Source organism: Crassostrea angulata, chromosome 3, assembly GCF_025612915.1.
Source record: "Crassostrea angulata isolate pt1a10 chromosome 3, ASM2561291v2, whole genome shotgun sequence".
NCBI classification, from domain to species: domain Eukaryota; kingdom Metazoa; phylum Mollusca; class Bivalvia; order Ostreida; family Ostreidae; genus Magallana; species Magallana angulata.
The window spans coordinates 53440319-53460655 of NC_069113.1; the positions used below are offsets into that span (position 1 = coordinate 53440319).

At 31.8% G+C, this 20337-nt stretch overlaps 1 protein-coding gene across 1 annotated transcript; it reads left to right on the forward strand.

The window, feature by feature from the left end:
- The first annotated feature begins 776 nt into the window (after positions 1 to 776).
- LOC128178670 (sex peptide receptor-like) lies at positions 777 to 7152 on the forward strand. Its single transcript, XM_052845938.1, has 2 exons — positions 777 to 4846; positions 5561 to 7152. Exon 1 carries the CDS (start codon positions 946 to 948, stop codon positions 2200 to 2202), a length of 1257 nt encoding a protein of 418 aa, XP_052701898.1. The 5' UTR covers positions 777 to 945; the 3' UTR covers positions 2203 to 4846; positions 5561 to 7152.
- The last annotated feature ends 13185 nt before the right edge of the window (positions 7153 to 20337 follow it).

The window sequence follows — 20337 nt, forward strand, 5'->3', positions numbered from 1 at the left end:
TGCTAGTAAACCTTATTTATGTACATTAATTTGTAAACAATGAACAGATTGTGCCCTAAGTCTCTAAGTGCTGTAAAACAGGGAAGTTGAATACGTGGGGACCCTTCCCCAATTGTTTTTTTTTAATCTGAAGATCTCATTTAGGACAGTGATGGAAATTATACCAAAAAGAACATTTAGAGATACGACGTGCTAGATACTTTATCACTGTTTTAAAAAAAATATTCTTATTTTTTCAAATCAAGATCAGCTGCAACAAAAAATGTTTAGGCAACGTAAATGTATGTATCATTTATATTAGATTATATATTTTCATCCTTGCCAGCTCCTTTAAGATCCAGCCATGCAGTTGATTTTTATTTCAATCTTAAAGAATTAGTATTGAAAGCAATTAAGACTGAAATTTCGGAGACAGTTTATACAAAAATGAAAAAATGAAGTATGATTCCAAGCTCTAAAATATCAAGTAAATGTATGTAAAATATCAAGTAAATGTATGTATCATATTTAGTGTGTTAAGTGTTAATTCCTGCTGTTCTGCGGGATGTCATCGAGTATAAAATACAGACATTTGTAATACTCCTGAAATTACATAGACGTATATTTAGTGTTATTCATCTAGGTTTTATTTATTTGATCATGTTAGACAAACAACCCACAACTTTAGACAATAAATAAATTGTTTTTAAACTAAAATCCTAGCTAAAACGTAAAAAAGCCAATAAACGACGACTTTTATAAGTGGAGAGTACGAACTCTTCCTTATTTAGACGCATCAGCTGTCACACGTAAGACGTACATTGTAAATGATCTTGATAAATAAAACTTCCTCAGTGAATCAGTTCAGTATGATGTTTATTCTCTGACCGATGACAACAGTGTCATCTTATGATTTGATGAAGTCAAACTTCACTTTCGAAAAAAATAAGTTTGCTGAAACTGAGCATGGAAAATCAAACAATGATGAATACGACGCAAATCTTGGTTAACATTACGGATTTCAACTTTACTGGTTCTGGAATCGGTGACGACAACTACACAAACGAAGATGGAGAAGGTGCATATAGTTACGAGACTTACGAATATTATGCAGATTTTTACGCGAAGAAATACGAGTATATTGGTGAATGGGAAATCGCCATCCGGGGGTACGTCACATTTTTTATAGCGCTTGCCACCATTCTCTCTAACATAGTCTTAGTGTCTGTGTTCGTCTTCAGAAGCTCGCGTACTTCCACAACCATTGTGTTGACGTCACTAGCCATCTCCAATTCCATAATATGCCTCACACGTCTGCCTGAAGCAGTTTATTTCAATATGGCAGGAAACTACAAGAATCTTTACATAACGTACCCATGGTGCATTGCAACGCATGTCTTGTATGTGATATACCAAGTTTTTAGGATGACGTCTAACTGGCTAACTGCCTTACTTGGCGTACAACGACTTGTAGCCATAGCTCTCCCTTTTAAACACGGTAAACTGTTCAATTCTCGGGCAAGCTGTGTTGAAATCGCTGTCATTGTTGCTGTGTCCGTGCTGCTCAATCTATATGAAGCTCTAGGAATCTACATTTCAGAGCTTCCGATATATAAAACTTGGTACTACAACGAAACACTCCCCTCGAGTTGTACAAGAGAAGTTTCACTAGGGTTAGTTAGTGCCTTCGGAGATCCAACGAAATCAAATACTTTATTTTTCATATTTTCTGGCCTTTTGTACCGGGTACTTCCAGTTTTGATCCTTATCTTTACCACAGTGATGCTTGCTTACTTTTTGTACAAAAGACAAAAAATGAGAACCTCGAATACTGAGGAGAAGAAGAAGCAGATTCAAAGAATGACAATCCTCATCTTCCTTATTCTTGTCGTCTTTCTAATTGCCGAAATACAAGATGGAATCGCATATTTCATCTATGCAGCTGAGCTTTCACAGGACAAAAAGAGACAGATTCTGTCCAAAGAAGACGATATTAGGTGGGATACGATTTCATCAATGCTTTCTTTGATAAGCTACGCATGCAACTTTTGGATTTTCTTCCTAATGAGTCAGCAATTTCGATCGGCACTTCTGGACATTTTTAAGTCAGGGTTTCGAAAAGCCCATATCTACTTTAATTTGGATGAATCTGACGAGGAAAGCGTTTCGAACACTCCAAACACGAGTTTAACAAGCAAGAACGAGAAAAGTACGTTCGTATGATGAAACATTTTACCAGAAGCTTGCGTATGCTTTTACATGGGACATAAAAACGGTTTGAAATTATAGAGATATGTTGATGAATATTTTTTTAAAATTATTTTTATCACGGTCTGAATCCCGATAAAGTTGGTTTTTCTTTTTGACAAATTCCATTTATTCGCATGAAAAGGTAATGCATATACATGTAGATAATTTAAGAATGTCAGAAAATTGGTTTGTAAAGGTGCGGTCACATGATGCGACTTTCCATCAGATATTAAATCGACTTGCTCAGGTAAGTCGATTGGAGTAGATTGTTGAGGTGGTCACACGATACGATTTAACGATGGATTTTCGATTTATAAAACATATTCAATAATTTTGCTGTAAGGTAAAAAGTCTTTGTGACGTCACGATTCTCACCAGAGATTCGATTGACAATCGGACGCATTACACATTTCCAATCGACTTCAGACTTTGCTTTCGACTTTCGACTTGAGTGGTCACACGGTACGATTTTTAGTTGGAAGCTTATCGGATGAGAAAATCTGATGGAAAATTTTGTAGAAAATCGTATTGTCTGACCGCACCTTAATTATGTGTTTTCAATGATTAATTGATTTTGAATGCCTGTTTATTTTTATTCAACATTACTGTGTGAAGTCCACGTTTTAACTTGAAATATTAACATTTTATTCTGAACAAGGAATTTCAAAACAATGTACCCATCAATGTAGACCGTTGTTTCCTTCTAAAGAAATGACTGGGCACATGTACAGGTTCAAAAAATTACTTGAAAAACTGAATCGATGATGAAACGATAGGTATGAAAAGAAAATATGTACGGATAAATCTGTTTCACCTTTTATCACAAGTGGTTTATCTGGATACACCTAAGAATTAGATGATTAAAACTCTGACGGTTTTGAGGGACATGAATCAGATTTATTCATGTAGCTCAAAAGAATTATACCAGTAGTTTAAAACAACACACTGGACAGAAGAAATTGAAAATTATATGTGAACATAAAAATACACAAGTAAGAGCCTTCAATAAAAAGCTTGCCTGACTAAACAGAATTATTCAATGGAAGCATGCATGGATCGATGAGGCTATCTTTTAAAAAATGAATTTTGATTTTCGCTGCTGATCATAAATTCATAAACGGAAAGTTTATTACTTAAGAAGAAATGTCAGTCTTTTTCTTTGATCTAGTGCATGACAACATTTGAAATTAAATAATTTCATTTCAATTTGAAATGTACATGCGTGAATCATTCAAATACTTTCATGTAAGCTTAAAGGCGAAGATAAAACAATCAAATTTAATATTGTTATACTAAGAAACATTAAGAAATTAGGAACGGATATTCAAGCACGTATTATCTTCATTCAAAAAATCTTCACAAGCAATTAAAAAACCGGGGGGGGGGGGGGTCTCAAAATCATGAAGGAAATCCTAATCCTAATCCGGGGGCGGGGGCTGAAGGGGGCGGGTAGTTTTCATTGTAATTTCAGTTCAAATCAATTAAGATCCACATTTTTCAGTGTCATATATTACATGCGCTGACAGAAGTGGAGGGTAGGGGGCACCCATGGCATGTCCATTTTTTTTATTAAGTCAAGTTCAGAAAAGTGTCTGCTGCGAAAAAAGTGAGAGAGGAACCCTCCCCCCCCCCCCCGGCCGATGCTGCGTGCCTGTGATATGTACACATATGATCCCCATTTGAACTAGTCAACTATTCGGCGAGCACAAATTGTGGATGAGACAAACTATTGCGCGATGCCCTGCATGACCATTCACGCAGTAGTTGAGATCTCTGATGGTTTGAATGAACTCATCCACCGGCATAGATCCATTTGGAGGACTTGAGTTGCAATTGTTTAAAGTACTTTCCGGACGACACTTGAGTTACACCCTTTTCAAGATGAATGAACTTGCCCAATTGGTCGAAATTTAGGCCACGTCCTGCTTCGGCGAATTTGTTCCTACAGTAAATATTCCAGCTACATGAATACATATTTGTTTGAAATCAGGAAACACCATGCACATACACATGTGCATGGTGAACAGCCCTTTTACTTGAAAACTCGCGCTTATTGTTGTTTATTGCATCTTAAATACCATTTTCATTAATTTGTAAAATGTAAATGTTTACATATTAAGCATGCATTGGTTTATCTTTTTATGAAAAATCTTGATATTGCTTGCTCCCAGTGCCTGCATTGTTTCGGAGAATGCAACGTTCAAACAAATTTTTAAAGGTCTTTTTTCACATTAGGCAATAATCCCGGTTTTTTGCAACTCCCTCTTTATTGTAATAAAAAAACCCTGTTACAATCTATAAATACATATGTTCTTCAAAACTTCCCTTGATATTGAACACTGAAGTTAGTTGATATTGGTACAAAGAGGAAAAGATAAGCTACAAATATTTATAGTATTGGAGAGGTGTGCTTTATTCTTAAATGCATAACAGAACTGGTTAAAAGAGACCATTGACTTAAGCTAAATATGGTTTGGAGTAAAGTGGGATGATAATAATAGAATACATGACCGGAAAGGTTTAAAGAGCTTGTTGTTTAACAGCTGCAGTTTCCCGGATGATGTTACAAGATACAAATAATCTAATATTTGGAATATTTAATATAATGCTAATAAATGTGAGTAATGAATAAGATATTTAAAAATATTTATCGAAATTCTTTTGGTCCGTTTTTTCATGTTTATATCAAATTCTACTAAATAAAGTGAGCTATTCACTATTTATCTTCTATGGATTCTTTTGATCCGGTTTTCCCATGTTTATTTTGAATTCTACTTTTGAATAAAGTGAGCTATTCATTATTAATTTTATAAGAATTATTTTTTAGTTCATTCTCTGTTAGTATTGATATTATGTAAATTTTTAAATAATTGAGAAATGCTGTTCAGGTTTTGCCTCCTTGGCTCTAAAATTCTTTTTTGTCTGATTTTATTTTTGTCAACGAATGCGTGAGCCCACTACGAACATGCCGATAATGCTTTGGGGTCAACATCTTCTTGAAATACAGATAATCTTGCCATATTACAAAACAAACTGAGGGCGTTTACCATCCGCATCACACAGTAAGAATTAACTAAAAATTACATTCAATATAGTTAAAAACGTATGTATTTAATTATGTAACTTGGAAGTAAACTTATTAGTTACTTTTATAGCTTGATGAACCCTTCCCCCTCCCCAACCCACATTAAAAACATTCTTTTATATATTCAACTTTCAGATTAACAGGTAAATTTCAACTGCAATGCACGTGATATTTGTAAAATGGTTTTCAACTAAAATGTTGAGCAATACGGATTAGATCAATAAATGATTTTGTGATTGGGTTTAGGCGGAAAGGCCAGCTAACATACGTGACAGCTCTACGACAATCTAAAATGGTGACGATGTTTACTTATTTTTGGAGGACGTACACTTTTTCACTACGGAAGAAATAACGCCGGATGCTTTTGAAAGAATGGGTATATTTTGCAGTGCTGACGTTTGTTAGTTTTAATTGGATCGGTATTTGCATATATTAAAGCAATATTAACTTTATTGGCTATTGGAGGGCAAATTAATATTGCGTATCATTATATGTTGTGTGACTGCACTCCAAACACGAGTTTTACAAGCAAAAACGAGAAAAGTACATTCGTATGATATAACATTTTTCCATAAGCTTGCGTATGCTTTAACGTGGGACACAAAAACGGGTTGAAACTATAGAGATCTGTTTATAAAAATCTTTTATATTATTTTTATTAGGGTCCGAATTCCGATAAAGTTGGTTTTTCTATTTGACAAAGGACTATATATAATAAGGGCCTAAAATGGTCCCCTAAAATGAACATCATTTTACTATCATTCTTTGTTTTCTTAGTACAGATATGTATGTGATGTATTTACTAAATATTTATTTTGGTTCAAGTGCCCACAATTTAGAAATATGACATTGTAAAGACAACCTTTTCCTGCCGTTTTTGCATTTTTAGCGTAAAACAGCTTGTTTTCAAGCAGTTTTTCCTTCCGAAAACATAGAGCGCATTCTTGAACAAATAAAACATTTTAATCAGAGATGTATCTAGCCAAGACTAATAAGTGACAAAAATATTTTCCTTGTTCAAGCATGCGCTCTATATTTCCCATTCGTAAATAGACAAGAATAATGTAAATTTTTGGCTGATTTTGATTGAATTATAGAAAAGGCGTCACTTCTGACGTCATATACTGCCAGTGAGTGGAAATAAATCAAATAAATAGATGAAAAATATATTTTATATCAACTCTTCTAAAAAATTAGTTAACATTTTATTGTACCCGAAACACTTAAAAAAGGCGAATTATGGGGGCCAAATTTAACTCTTATCATATATAGTTCTTTCTTTTATTCGCATGAAAAGGTAATGTATATACATGTAGATAATTTAAGAATGTCAGAATAATGCTTTGTACAGGTGCGGTCACATGATGCGACTTCCCATTATATATTAATCGACTTGCTCAGGTAAGTCGATTGGAATAGATTGTTGAGGTGGTCACATGATACGATTTTACGATCGATTTTCGATTTATAAAATCTATTCAATAATTTTGCTGTAAGGTAAAAAGTGTTTTTGACATCACGATTGTCACCAGAAAAACAACTGACAATCGGACGCATTACAGATTTCCAATCAACTTCAGACTTTGCTTTCGACTTGAATGGTCACATGGTACGATTTTAGTCGAATGCGATTCAGATGAGAAAATCTGATGGAAAATCTGATTGAAAATCGTATTGTTTGACTGCATCTGAATTATGTGTTTTCAATGATTAATTGATTTTGCATGCGTGTTTATTTTAATTCAACATTACTGTATGAGGTCCACGTTTTAACTTATAAACTTGAAATATTAACATTTTCTTCTGAACAAGGAATTTCAAAACAATGTACCCACCAATGTATAGCGTTGTTTCCTTTTCAAAGAAATAACCGGGCACATGTGCAGGTTCAAAAAGTTACTTGAAAAACTATGAATCCATGATGAAACCCTAGGTATGAAAATAAAATATGTACGGATAAATCTGTTTCACCTGTTATCACAAGTGGTTGATCTGGATACTTCAAAGGATTCGATGATTTTGAGGGACCTGAATCAGATTTATTCATGTAGCTCAAAAGAATTATACTAGTAGTTTAAACACGCCGGACAGAAGAAATTGAAAAATATATGTGAATATAGAAAAACACAAGTAAAAGCTTTGAAAAAAAAAAAGCTTACCTGACTAAACAAAATTATTCAATGGAAGCATGCATGGATCGAAGACGCTATCTTTTAAAAAATGAATTTAAATTTTTGCTGCTGATTATAAATTCATAAACGGAACGTTTATTACTTAAGAAGAAATTTCAGTCTTTTTCTTTGATCTAGTCCATGACAACACTTGAAATTAAATAATTTCATTTTATTTTGAAATGTACATGCGTGTATCATTCAAATACTTGCATGTAAGCTTGAAGGCGGAAGATAAAAGAATCAGATTTTAAATTGTTATACTAAGAAGCATTAAGGAATTAGAAAAGGATATTCAAACATGTATTATCTTCATTAACAAAATCTTGACAAGCAAATAAAAAAACAGGGGGGGGGGGGGGCGGTCTCAAGTTGAGATCTCTGATGGTTTGAATGAACTCGTCCACTGGCATAGATCCATTTGGAGTTGTTTAAAGTACATTTCGTACGACACGTGAGTTACACCCTTTTCAAGATAAATGAACTCGCCCAATTGGTCGAAAATTGGGTCACATCCCACTCCTCAAGTTAATATTCCAGCTACATGAATACAGTCATGTTTGCTTGAATTCAGGATACATGATGTACACACGTGCATGGTGAACAGCCCTTTTACATAAGAACTCGCGCTCGCTGTTGCTTATTGCATCCTATATACCATTTTTATTAATTTGTAAATGTAAATGTTTACACATTTAACAGGCATTGGTTTATCTTTTTTAATGAAAAATCTTGATATTGCTTGCTCTCATTGCCTGCACTGTTTCGGAGAATGCAACTTTCAAACCTTAGATATGCCTGACGTCATGACATCAGGCAAAAATGAATGGTCATCTTCTTAACTGTGTATATGAAAATTAAATGGTGGTTGTCTAGTTCGATAGAGATGCGCGTAAAATGGTTGTATTTTGCCTACACAGGGAACATACCCACTATGCAAATATGGTCGTCTACGCAACGAATCTATATTTAGATATGACTGTACATTTTCGAGCGATACGAATTTTTAAAGGTCTTTTTCACATTAGGCAATAATTTTTTGCAACTCCCTTTTTATTGTAATTAAAAAAGATGCTATAATCTATAAATGCATATGTTGTTCACAAGTAGATATTGAACAATGAAGTTAGTTGACCTTGGTACAAAGAGTAAAAGATAAGCTACAAATAGTATTGGAAAGGGGTACTTAATTCTTAAATGCATAACAGAACTGGTTAAAATAGACCATTGACTTAACCTAAATCTGGTTTGGAGTAAAGTGGGATGATAATACTAATATACATGACCGGAAAGGTTTGTTGTTTAACAGCTGCAGTTTCCCGGATGATGTTCCAAGGGACAGGTTATCGACAAGATTTAAAATCTATTTTCTCCAATGGTTTGTTAAGTTCACAACATTGATAATCAACGAATTTATACACACAATGTGAAGTAAATCATCAATCTGATAAATATGAAAACATTTGACTGATATGTTTCCGATTATTAATACGTAAGCATATCTGAAAGACATTTTAGAAACCTAACTATGTATTTGCCGGAACGTTTTGATAGTAGTACCTAAGTTTCATGAGTTTACGTTTTCACTTGATACACTACATGTAGTAAAACAAAGAGCAAACGAAAATTTCTTTTCAAAAATAGAAAAACCCCACAAAACACAACAATAATAGAGAATCAATATCACCTTTTACACAAAAAAGAAAACAAAAATTAAATATTCGTTATCATTAGTGATTTTGGAAAAGTAAATAAGTAAGTAAAATTTAAATCTAAAAACTAGATGCTGTCATCAGACAGTAATACCCGCACTAAGTGTTTGTGCTAAATAACACTGTTTTGTACCAGTTTAATTAAAAATGAAGGCCAAATGCAAGTTCCGGTAATACATTTAAAAGCTATAGTTTCCATAACTGAAGGATGAGACCCCCTCCCATATGATAATAACACATGAGCAGCACTTTATGTGCAATTTGGTGTTGAACTGTTTGCATGAGAATTTTAATTTAATCAATACTTTTAACTTTTCATGTCATAGAAAGTATACTGGTCTATATAATTATTACAAACAAAATTAAATTATGCCCGCTCTCCGCGGCGTTTTCTGGCTTTAGATTTGCTTCTGTGTGCCTACATGTGCATAATCGTGTGCACGGATTTAGAAAAGGGGTGGGAGTGTTGGGTCCAGACCCTCCCCCCCAAATGAAAATGCATTTATATCAATAGTAAAATTACCAAAAATACACCTCGGACTCCAATGCCCTTACAGACATGTAATTGCTCTAACCCGTAATATTATTTTTGGGGAAAATATTATAGTTATACTTAATTGTTCATTTCATTCGGAAGTATACATCACAATATGCAGGTGTCCTGCACCACCTTAAAGCTGTTATTTTCCTCATAAAATAGTGCAAGGGGTTTTGAAGATTAGGCCATAAAAATATATGCATGTTACAAATAACTGATCTTTGTCTGAAGTTATGTACACAATAATTTAACAAAGGTCTACAGGACTCAGTTGCGGATACTTGTTTTACCCAGCTCTTCGATTATATGGGTTTCAGGTGGTATACATACATGTATGTGATTTTCATATGCAGAAAAGGTTTTGAAGAATAGGTTATGAAAATACATGCACGTTACAAATAACTGATCGTTGTCTGAAGTTATGTACACAACACAGGTCTACCGGTCTCAATTGCTGGTACTTGTTTTACCCAGCTCTTCGATTAGATGTACATACATGTATGTCTTTTTCAAATGCAGATAAGGATTAGTTAAGATGCATAAAATTTTTTATCTTGTCGTGATCAGCTAAAGGGATTTATATTGTGCTCTAATTGGATTATCATTATGATGTTGACCAATATAGGTAAGCATAATACATGCAGTAGCAGTAGCACAATATTATGAGACACCGGTATGTACATAAGTATTACTTTCACTCTCTAAATAAGCGATCTCCCTTTGCTAGCATACTGTATCATCATCTTTTAATATTTAGATAATTTTATCATCGTCACCTATCCTAAAGTTTATGTCATTTTAATTGCAAAAGTTATTTTTTCATTTGTCAGACTTACAGTATTGAGTTAACCCCATATATTGACCCTGTAACAATTTCGTATTAAATTTGTGTATTACATGTATAAGTAAGTGTAGAGACTTATCATTTTTATATGAGTTATAATAGGAAGGAAGGAAGGAGTATTTCTTTCTTAATGTATTATAATGCATCAAAAATGATGTAGGCCATGACCTTATGGGACTGTTAAATCTGACCCCATGAAACAGGAAAATACAAAATATATACTTCTAATGTCATTATGATCATGCATCAAATAGTGTAAAATACATGACCCCCAGGTGTTGTCTTTAACCCCCCCCCCCCTTTACGGAATAGAAAATGATGATACATCGCATATTTTGTTAACTTCTGAGATCCTCATTCCTAAACCATATATTCGATCTTCAGCTGCTCTTTGTGTCATTGCGCATCAAGTTGAATATGCTATTCCCCCTTGGAGACACTCTGACATTTTAAAACTAGAAATAATAAAGTATTTTATCTTATTCATATGTTTGGTCTATGTGGGTAATTCCTAGCCTAATGATGTCACTGCTTTGTTAAGGAAACTTTAAAATTGCCCCAAATAGGCGAATTAATACACATGCATATAACATTTTGTTTCTAAATCTTAAAAATTGAATTAAGCAATTTCCAAAATGTTAATGTGCATTAGGAGAGAAAAAGCAATCAAGAAATGGTTTAAAATTTGCTGCTGTACACATGTAAGAATGTAAGAAGACTGAAACTTTAGAACCAGGTTTGATTGGTTGAGGGGGGTGTGGATGTGGAGCAAAAACATTTATAATTTGAATGATTTATTGTCATTAATTTTAACTTGTTAATGAATATTAGTTATTGCTCCCAAGGTAGAAATATGACTTCTGATCATATCTCAATAGATAATTTGTCAATTATGCAAGGTGTAATGTGTGTTTTTTTAAGAATAACATTTTTTACCAGTTTATAAAACTTTTTATACCCAAAATTATATTTAATTTTAATAGATCATTCAAAAATGAAGAAAAGTGTAAATGTAAGGTTATTTTCATTTTAAGCTTTAATAAAAGCAAGTTTTTTAAAAGGCTATAAAGGCAACGTGGATTTACAACTAATCATGTTGTAAAAAAAATATGTAGATAGTCTCTGTAAAGCGCTGAATATCAATATAAACTATTTAATTAGTACATAAGAAATATCGACTGGAAATTATGGTTTACTAAAAAACTTTCAAGAATTTTATAAGGAAGTTTTTACCTGATTTAATCTATGTAAAGATTTTAAGCAAAATAATGACAGATCAATAAATACCGAATCGTTTTTATTTCAATCAATTTGGTCGAATACTTCATTTACTTTTAAAGGTAAAACGATATGTTTCGATGATTGGATTAAAAGCGGAATACTGTATGTTAAAGACATCTTTAAAGAAAACGGTAGATTAAAAAGTACCAGAGACATATTTGATAGGTTAAACAAAAAAAAGCAATTGGATCTGCGAGTATAAAATAATACAAAAAGTGTTTAAAAAATTTGAATTCATGTATGATTTTTCTAAAATCCCCTATATCAAAATGCAACAGAATGACGAAGAATACAAAACAACTAAATGTTTTTATTCGAAGCTTGTAAAGCTCAAATTTCAAAGTCCAATTTCACAAGGAAAACTTGGTAGGGATTTCCAAATCCCAGATAAGGAAGTTTGGAAATCAAGATATTTCAACAAAATTAAAAATGTCAAAGATAAAAGTATTGCGGAATTTAATTATTAACTTCTAAACAATTTACTAAGTAATAATCTGTTAATTAGTAAGTGGAATAAAGGGGTAAATAATAAATGCAATATATGTAGAACCGAGATAGAAAATGCACAACATCTAATTTTTGATTGTGTAAATGTAAAACATGTTTGGCATATGGCAAGCCAATGCTTATATTTTACTGTTGTTTGGAAAAATGACATTGTTGGTTTTTTTGTTGATGATAACGAAACAACAAAGCTTTATAGTATCTTCCTCTCATTTATTGCATTTAGAATTTACAAATATAAAATGTTCTGTAGAGTTGAAAACTTAGAAGAAACAAGTCAATCGTTAAGAATGTATATTAAAGAGAATACTTTATCTTATTGTTCAGTTCTATCCTTTTTACATCAAATGAAAGAAAAGAAACTTTTTCAAAGCTTTGCATTTATACTATGAATATGCATTTATGCTATGAATATGTTTTTATGCTTATATCTATTATGTATGTATATATACATATTTATATACCCCCCCCCCCCCCCCCGAGGGAGACAGTCCCTCTGTTGTATACAAGGCTTCTAACATGGACACAGACTTCGACTGATGGTAGTGAAACCCATTGTTATGTGTGGGCCAAAAAAATCACATGTAAATTATCAATGCAAGGATTTTTTTCCCACTTTTTTCTGATTAACACATACAGGTAAATGTGTACATGTAGCATCTTTATTTCATGAAATCTTGATATATATCGTATACGTTTTTTCAACATATGTTGATTTTTTTGCTTTTTTCTGATTAACTCATACACATATATACAGTGTACATTTTTAGTTTACAAACACCTTATTTATATTGTAAATCTTTTCACCATATGCTATTTTCTGAAATGTTATTATATACTTGTTTAAAAGGAATCAATAAATGATTAAAAAATAAATATAAAAAAAAGTTTTTTAAATTTCATTATATCTATAGTTTGAGGAGGAATACATGCACGGATCCAAAAAAAATTTCAGGGGGAAGGGGAGGGGGGGGGGGGCGACACTTTACCTTTTAGTTTGTTTGGGGGTGGGGGTTCCAAGTCAAATATTTGACAATTCTTTGATGTAATTTAAAATAAGTGAGCCATACTACAGTAATGAACATGAATAGTATAGAACAAAACACAAATTAATATATATATATATATATATATATTATATATATATATACATATATATATATATATATATATATATATATATATATATATATATATATATATATATATATATATATATATATATATATATATATTCGTGTACATAGGAAGTCTTACAAAACATATAAGAGGATAGATCTATATCTGGGTTCTTAAATTGAATCATATATCATGTACATATACTATTGTTTCTTTGTTTAAGGCATTTCAGATGGTATGTAGGTCATGATCCCAAGTGCTCTTCCTGAAATTATCAAATATCATTAAAACCATAGAGATTCCCATCTTAATCCAAAAATATTATTCTTCCTCTGGTCATGGTGCATCGAATCATTATGGTATATAAGTCATGACCCTAAGGGGTCATCCTGACCCCTTAGAATCAGAAATTGTCAATTATCTTTAAATTATTGATGTTTGATGATCCTATCTCTATTTAATCTTTATAATTAAGTCTCCCGAATGAAATTTGGAGACTTATTGTTTTTGTACGGTTCTTATTGCGTGGACCCTGAGGTCCAGGCAGAAAATATATAATCGAGGTTAAACCGGATGCTATGGGGGAAAATTCAGCCTGCGCATGAGCTAGCCTGGTTCACTTGCGTAATGGGTAGCTCAGGAAACCAGGCTAGCACATGTATATCTGAATCAGGATCGGGATTCCATGCCACATGCACACATAAGTTAAAAGGCGCTGTGTAAAGTTGTCGGTAAACAGTACAGAAACAAAGTATTTCTTTTAAAGAAATGATTGGCATGTGATATGAACTATCAGTATTATGAAATAAGTTAATGTTATGCCGAATCTACAGCATCCATCGAATAGCATAATTTGCAATGTTTTGTTGTTTTCCGAATACACATGTAACACCACGTATAACACAACATGCGGGGTGTATGCTATGTTGTACACAGGGTGTAGGCTTCTGAAGCGAGAAAACTGTGTCGAAGGTACGACATTTGTCCAATTAATTAATTAAAGGACTTATTTTGCCAAAAAGAGTATGCTTACGGAAGAAAGTATGAATTAAGGAATATATAGACACGTTTTATTCCATTGTACATGTTCTAGTTTTCTCAAACACCTCAACACAATTGCAACAGTCAGGGTGAGTTTGACCCTGACGTACGTTAATGATCAAATATCCGGACAAAGGTTCCGTTATCATCACTGTTTTGTTACTTACAATTACATACCTTCAGTGTTTAATTATACATAAATTTTCTGTGAATAAAATCAATCAAATACAGAAATATTTGCGAAAAAGTGATGTTGTACACGGGGTGTATACAACCTGGTGTACAAGGGGTGTATACAATCGGTTTTTCTTGCAGAGATTAGTGCATTATATCCATGGAAAATGTTAAATGCTTATTTATTTTGATAATGTAGCTCTTTATATTGTCTTGGATCATTCTAGATTATGATGTATTGAGCTTGGTTAGCACAACACACGGTAGGTACAGAATTTCAACAGTGTATATTGATAAATCTTTTGATCAAATGTTTTAAATTTAAGTCCAACACTGCTTTGTAGAAGGAGATAGAAATTGATCATACAGAAGAAGTTCATGATGAAATAGCTATTTAAATTTTTAAAACCTTAGTTAACATCAATAGGACAGCCCCAATTATATCCCAAGAGATGACGTAGCTACTCCAAAAGTTGTAAGAGGAGTTCTGGCAACCATACTTTTTTTTTTTGCAAAAAACGTCATTTTTTGTTGCCCACTGATCCTTGTAAAAAAAAAAAATTCTGGAACCTGATCACACTTCACTATGACACCCTCAATAATATTCTAGAAGATCATTTGGCTACTGTCAAAATAAAATGACGTTTTGAAACCGGTTTTTTTGGTTAAAAAAACCGTAATTTTTCACCCATTAAATAACCCCCAGGACAAAATTGAAAATTCCGAAACCTTTTTGCGCATCTGTAGGATACTCTAAAACATATTCCAAGAGGTGATTTGTCTACTGTAAAAAATGTAGGAGGAGTTTTTTGTGTAAAAACGTCATTTTTTATCCATTATTTGACCCCGCGGACTACCAGAGAATTTCTGAAACCTTTTTACAAAACAACATGACTCCCCAAATCAAACTCCAAGAGTTCAGTTTGCTGGTTTATAAGATGTAAGAGCAGTTTGAGAAAGTAAAACGTGACGGACGGACGGACGGACGAAACAGGGTAACAACAATATACCCGAACTTTCTTTAGAAAGTGTGGGTATAATAATGCAAATATTGTATTTAGATTAAAAAAAAAATTTCTTAATTTATTCTTCAGAGAAATAAATCAGCTTTAGCGGTTTTGTTATTTGTTGATGCAATGGCTACCTCCATACTCCAAATGAAACATTAACAAAAGCATTTTACGGTTTCTTTTGAAGGTGGCTCTATACACCCACAGTTTATTCCAATTTTCACAAGAAAACCACAAAACATAATTTATACGCATCAAATATTAAAACGATGGTTGTAGCACTGTAAGTATTTTAAAAAGTTTTTTTTAAAATGTTTTTTCGTGTCTTTGTTACATCATTTTTAAAAGTTACATGTATCTACTAGCAATAACAAATCAAAAGAAAATTATTTGACACGTCTAATGCTGGATAACCCCTTCAGGCACAAAAAATTATAACACTTCATAACATAAATAGATATTATTATTGCAATTTTTTGAGTATTTCCCCAAAACATGTTATTTTTATATCTTCATACTCTTGGCCAAACATCTGAAAAAGATGCTTGATGTTTTTAGAAAACGATTCGAATAAATGTCCAAATAAGATATTTCAGTGCATAAATCGTCAGAAAGTTTACTCTGGCAGAGAAAAAATTCGAGGGATGGGATGGAACAGTGTCTGGTATTGGAATTTATTACATTTTAATAAATTTTTTAATATGAAAGTTCTAAAAAATAGAACTTTTAACTGATGTGCTTCTTAATATTATTACAGAAGCATCTGCGAAGGAAATTTTAGAGATCTAACAAGTTGTTCGCTGGTGTGTTGTTTCCAATCGCTCCGATCATTCAAAACTTTCTAAATGTTTTTGCCACAGTAAATATGTTTCACGAGTTTCAGAATTGTTCTTTTAATGCACAAAATGTAGTCAAACAGAGAGCAGCAATGCATCCTTAGTTAAAACGCTAATCCGTTCGCCTGCTGAATGTTTCTAGCAGAAAGTATTTGAAATATATTACACATACAATACAACTTTTTTAATATAATAAATTTTCAAGTAGAGGGAAAGGTTAAAATATTTATAAGTTTTATTACGAAAATTTTTCACAATATGATAAAATGAGAAATATCTATAATTGTTAACATGAGACTTATAATTATGTTGATATTAATAACTTTCAAATAAGAAGGCCAATAACTTATGTTCATTTTTTTCGATCCTAAATGTTTTTCAAAACCTAATCTTAATTGTATATTTTCTTTTAACGATTTTCTTTTTCCTGAAAAGATACAAATTATCAAATATTTGGAATATTTGATATAATAAAAATAAATATGAGTTATAAAAAAGATGATTAAAAATATTTATCGGAATTTTTTTTGTCCGTTTTTTCATGTTTATATTGGATTCTACTTTGAAATAAAGTGAGCTGTTCACTATTTATCTAATAAGGATCGATCTTCTGGTACGGTTTTCCCATGTTTATTTTGAATTCTACTTTTGAATAAAGTGAGTTATTCATTTTATAAAAATTCTTTTTTTTAGTTCATACTCTGTTAGTTTTGATATTATGTCAATTTTTAAATAATTGAGAAATGCTGTTCAGGTTTGGCTCGAAGATTCTTTTCTGTCTGATTTTATTTTTGTCAACGCATGCGTGAACCCACTACGAACATGCCGACCATGCTTTGGCGTCAACATCTTATTGAAATACAGATAATCTTGCAACATTACAAAACAAACTGAGGGCGTTTACCGTCCGCATCACACAGTAAAAATTAACTAAATATAATATTCAATATAGTTAAAAGCGTTTATATCCTTTAACTTGGACGTAACGTATTTGTAACTTATGTAGCTTTATGAAAAGTCCCCTCCCTACACACATTAACAACATTCACTAATATATATTTAGCCTTCAGATAAACGGTTATAAATTTCAACTGGTAATTCATATGATATTTGTAAAATGGTTTTCAACTAAAATGTTGAGCAATACGGATTGGATCAATAAATGATTTTTTGATTGGGTTTAGACGGAAAGGCCAGCTATCATACGTGACGGCTCTACGGCAATCTAATATGGTGACGATGTTTACTTATTTTTGGAGGACGTATACCTTTTCACTACAGAAGAAATAACGCCAGATGCTTTTGGAAGAAATGGGTATATTTTGCAGTGATGACGCCTGTTGGTTATAATCGGATCGATATTTGCATATATTAAAGTAATACTAACTTTATTGGCTATTGGAGGGCAAATAAATGTTGCGTATCATTATGTTGTGTGAGTGCTAGATAGACGCTCATAAGTTAAACAAATAATCTATTTGAATTAAAGGAAGTCTTCATCAATTTTTTTAAAGAAAATATAGCAGAACTAATTGTGATCTGTATTCAACCAGAATAAACTTTATCCGCTCTTTACTTTTACTAACTCGAGTTATTGTGCTTTGGACGTCCTTATTAAAAATCATAATTAGTAATAGTCCATTTTTTCATAAACCTTGCATTCAATGTTTTAGTATTCCAACAGACTAATCTTACACAATAAATAATAAGTGTTATAAAATGCTTTGTTTTACTACATGCATTTATGTTTTTACATCTTATTTTTAATCAATAATCAAAAACCGAAATTTTATACTTGTGTATATATTTGAAGGTTACCATGTTAACAACAGCTAAGTTGAAGTCTGAGGTCGGTCAATGCAAGTCTGTAGAGTTTGTTCTTTCAATGTTGCTGAAATTTCGATCGAGCAAGAAATGACCTCTCAAAATCAACACAAAAGTACAAAGAAGACATCAGAAAAAAGAGAATTCTTTTTTACAAATTCTCGATTCTAATTTCACATTTAACGGCAAAAAAAGACCTTAAAGCAGTTTACAAAATCCAATACTAGACATTGTTTCATCCAATCATTAGCATTTGTTCTCCACCATTGTAAACTTTCTGACGGTTTATGCACTGAAAATATCTAAATGAAAATATCTTAAATATCTTAGACAGCTATGTTCTACTGGATTGCGTAGATTTATTACTAGTCAAGAATGCTTAAATTACATTTGATTACTATAAGAATAAATAAAAAAGATACTTAGTTGGTGTAATTATAACAAAACATCTGATAAGTATATAAAAATAATAATGCACGATTTGAAATTTTAATCTCCTTCCATAAATATTGATATTAATATTACTTTGCTCAAAATCAACTTATATTTTGATAATGCTGTGTATGATTGCAATTTATATCTTTCCTTTTCAATTTTTTCATGTTGAATTTTGTTTTAATTGTATGCTTTAAGGTTTTCTTTCAAAAAGAGTATTACGGATAAATTCCAAGAATTGTGTCCTTTTTCTGTTCTAAATAAAAAAATATTTCTGCAAATATTTTGAAGGAAACCGCTTTACAATGTTATTTACTTCCTTTGATTATTTCATACTACTTTGAAGCATAATGTTACCAAATGTCATTTACATGAATGTATAATCTGCAACTTTAAAAAACTGATGCATATTCATTCGAGAGATGTCTTATAATGAAAATTGGGCCACCAACATAGGATCAATCAACATGTGCATGGTCTTAGGTTCGAATGTAATTTAAAAGGGGCTTTAATTGTGTTTGGTTTTGTATGATAGATTATTTGATATTTGATATATTTGTATATTCATTTGATTTTATCTATCTTTCATTTGTAATTTTGTTTGTTTAAAGTGTCCTTGTTTATTATTTTGAAAAGAGTTCGATATATTTAGTAGCTGAACAGCATGTCAATTTGTTTTTAACTGTATCTCAAAACAAATATTCATTTAGTTTTTGCATTCAGGAAAAAATGCTAAGACCGACAGATAAACAGACACACAGAGAAATATGATGACATAAAGGCATTAAACATACCATCTTTGCAGTTATACAAATATATTTGTTTCAACACTACTACCGTGATCATATAATATAGACGTTTAAGTCTAATTTGTCTATCTTCTTCTTTATTTTAAACATAGATAAACATTTCCCAACATTAAACACAATCATTTTAGATCTTAAACTTTTCAATTCAACATTCAAATTTGAATGTAAACAAAAGCTTTGTTTACATAGAGAAAAGAATTGTAAGACCTGTAACTCGCTTATAACTCAACGAATGACACTAAAATTTTGGACGCATATTATAAATGCCTTACTGAAGTATTGTTGAATTTTAGAAAAAATTATATTTGACAAAAATCGTGACAATGCCACAATTTAAACGATACGAAACGAAACACATTTAAATTTCCAAACGTTATATTTATAAATTAAGATTTCAAATATACATAAGGACGGAATGACGTTATTAGAAATTTAAATTAAATCAAACAATAAAAAAGAAGCCTTAAATAAATGAAATTTCATTGCTTTCTCTTATAAAAGAGCTGTTTCTGATTTGCTGCCGCATACGAGTGACAACAGTTTTATCTTTATTAAAATTTACGTCTTTTGTCCAACGGAGCACAGTAACGTTCTAAAGATGACGTCAAGATGACGCACGCACAGTTTATAAAAATACCTAATCTTATAGCACACTCAGAATCTAGTTTTACCTTACAATTCAAAACAAAACAAAACCACTTGAAATATTGATAGGTTACATTCGT

Coding starts and splice junctions, on each gene's coding strand:
- LOC128178670 (XM_052845938.1), top strand. CDS start 946: ATGGAAAATCAAACAATGATGAATACGACGCAAATCTTGGTTAACATT.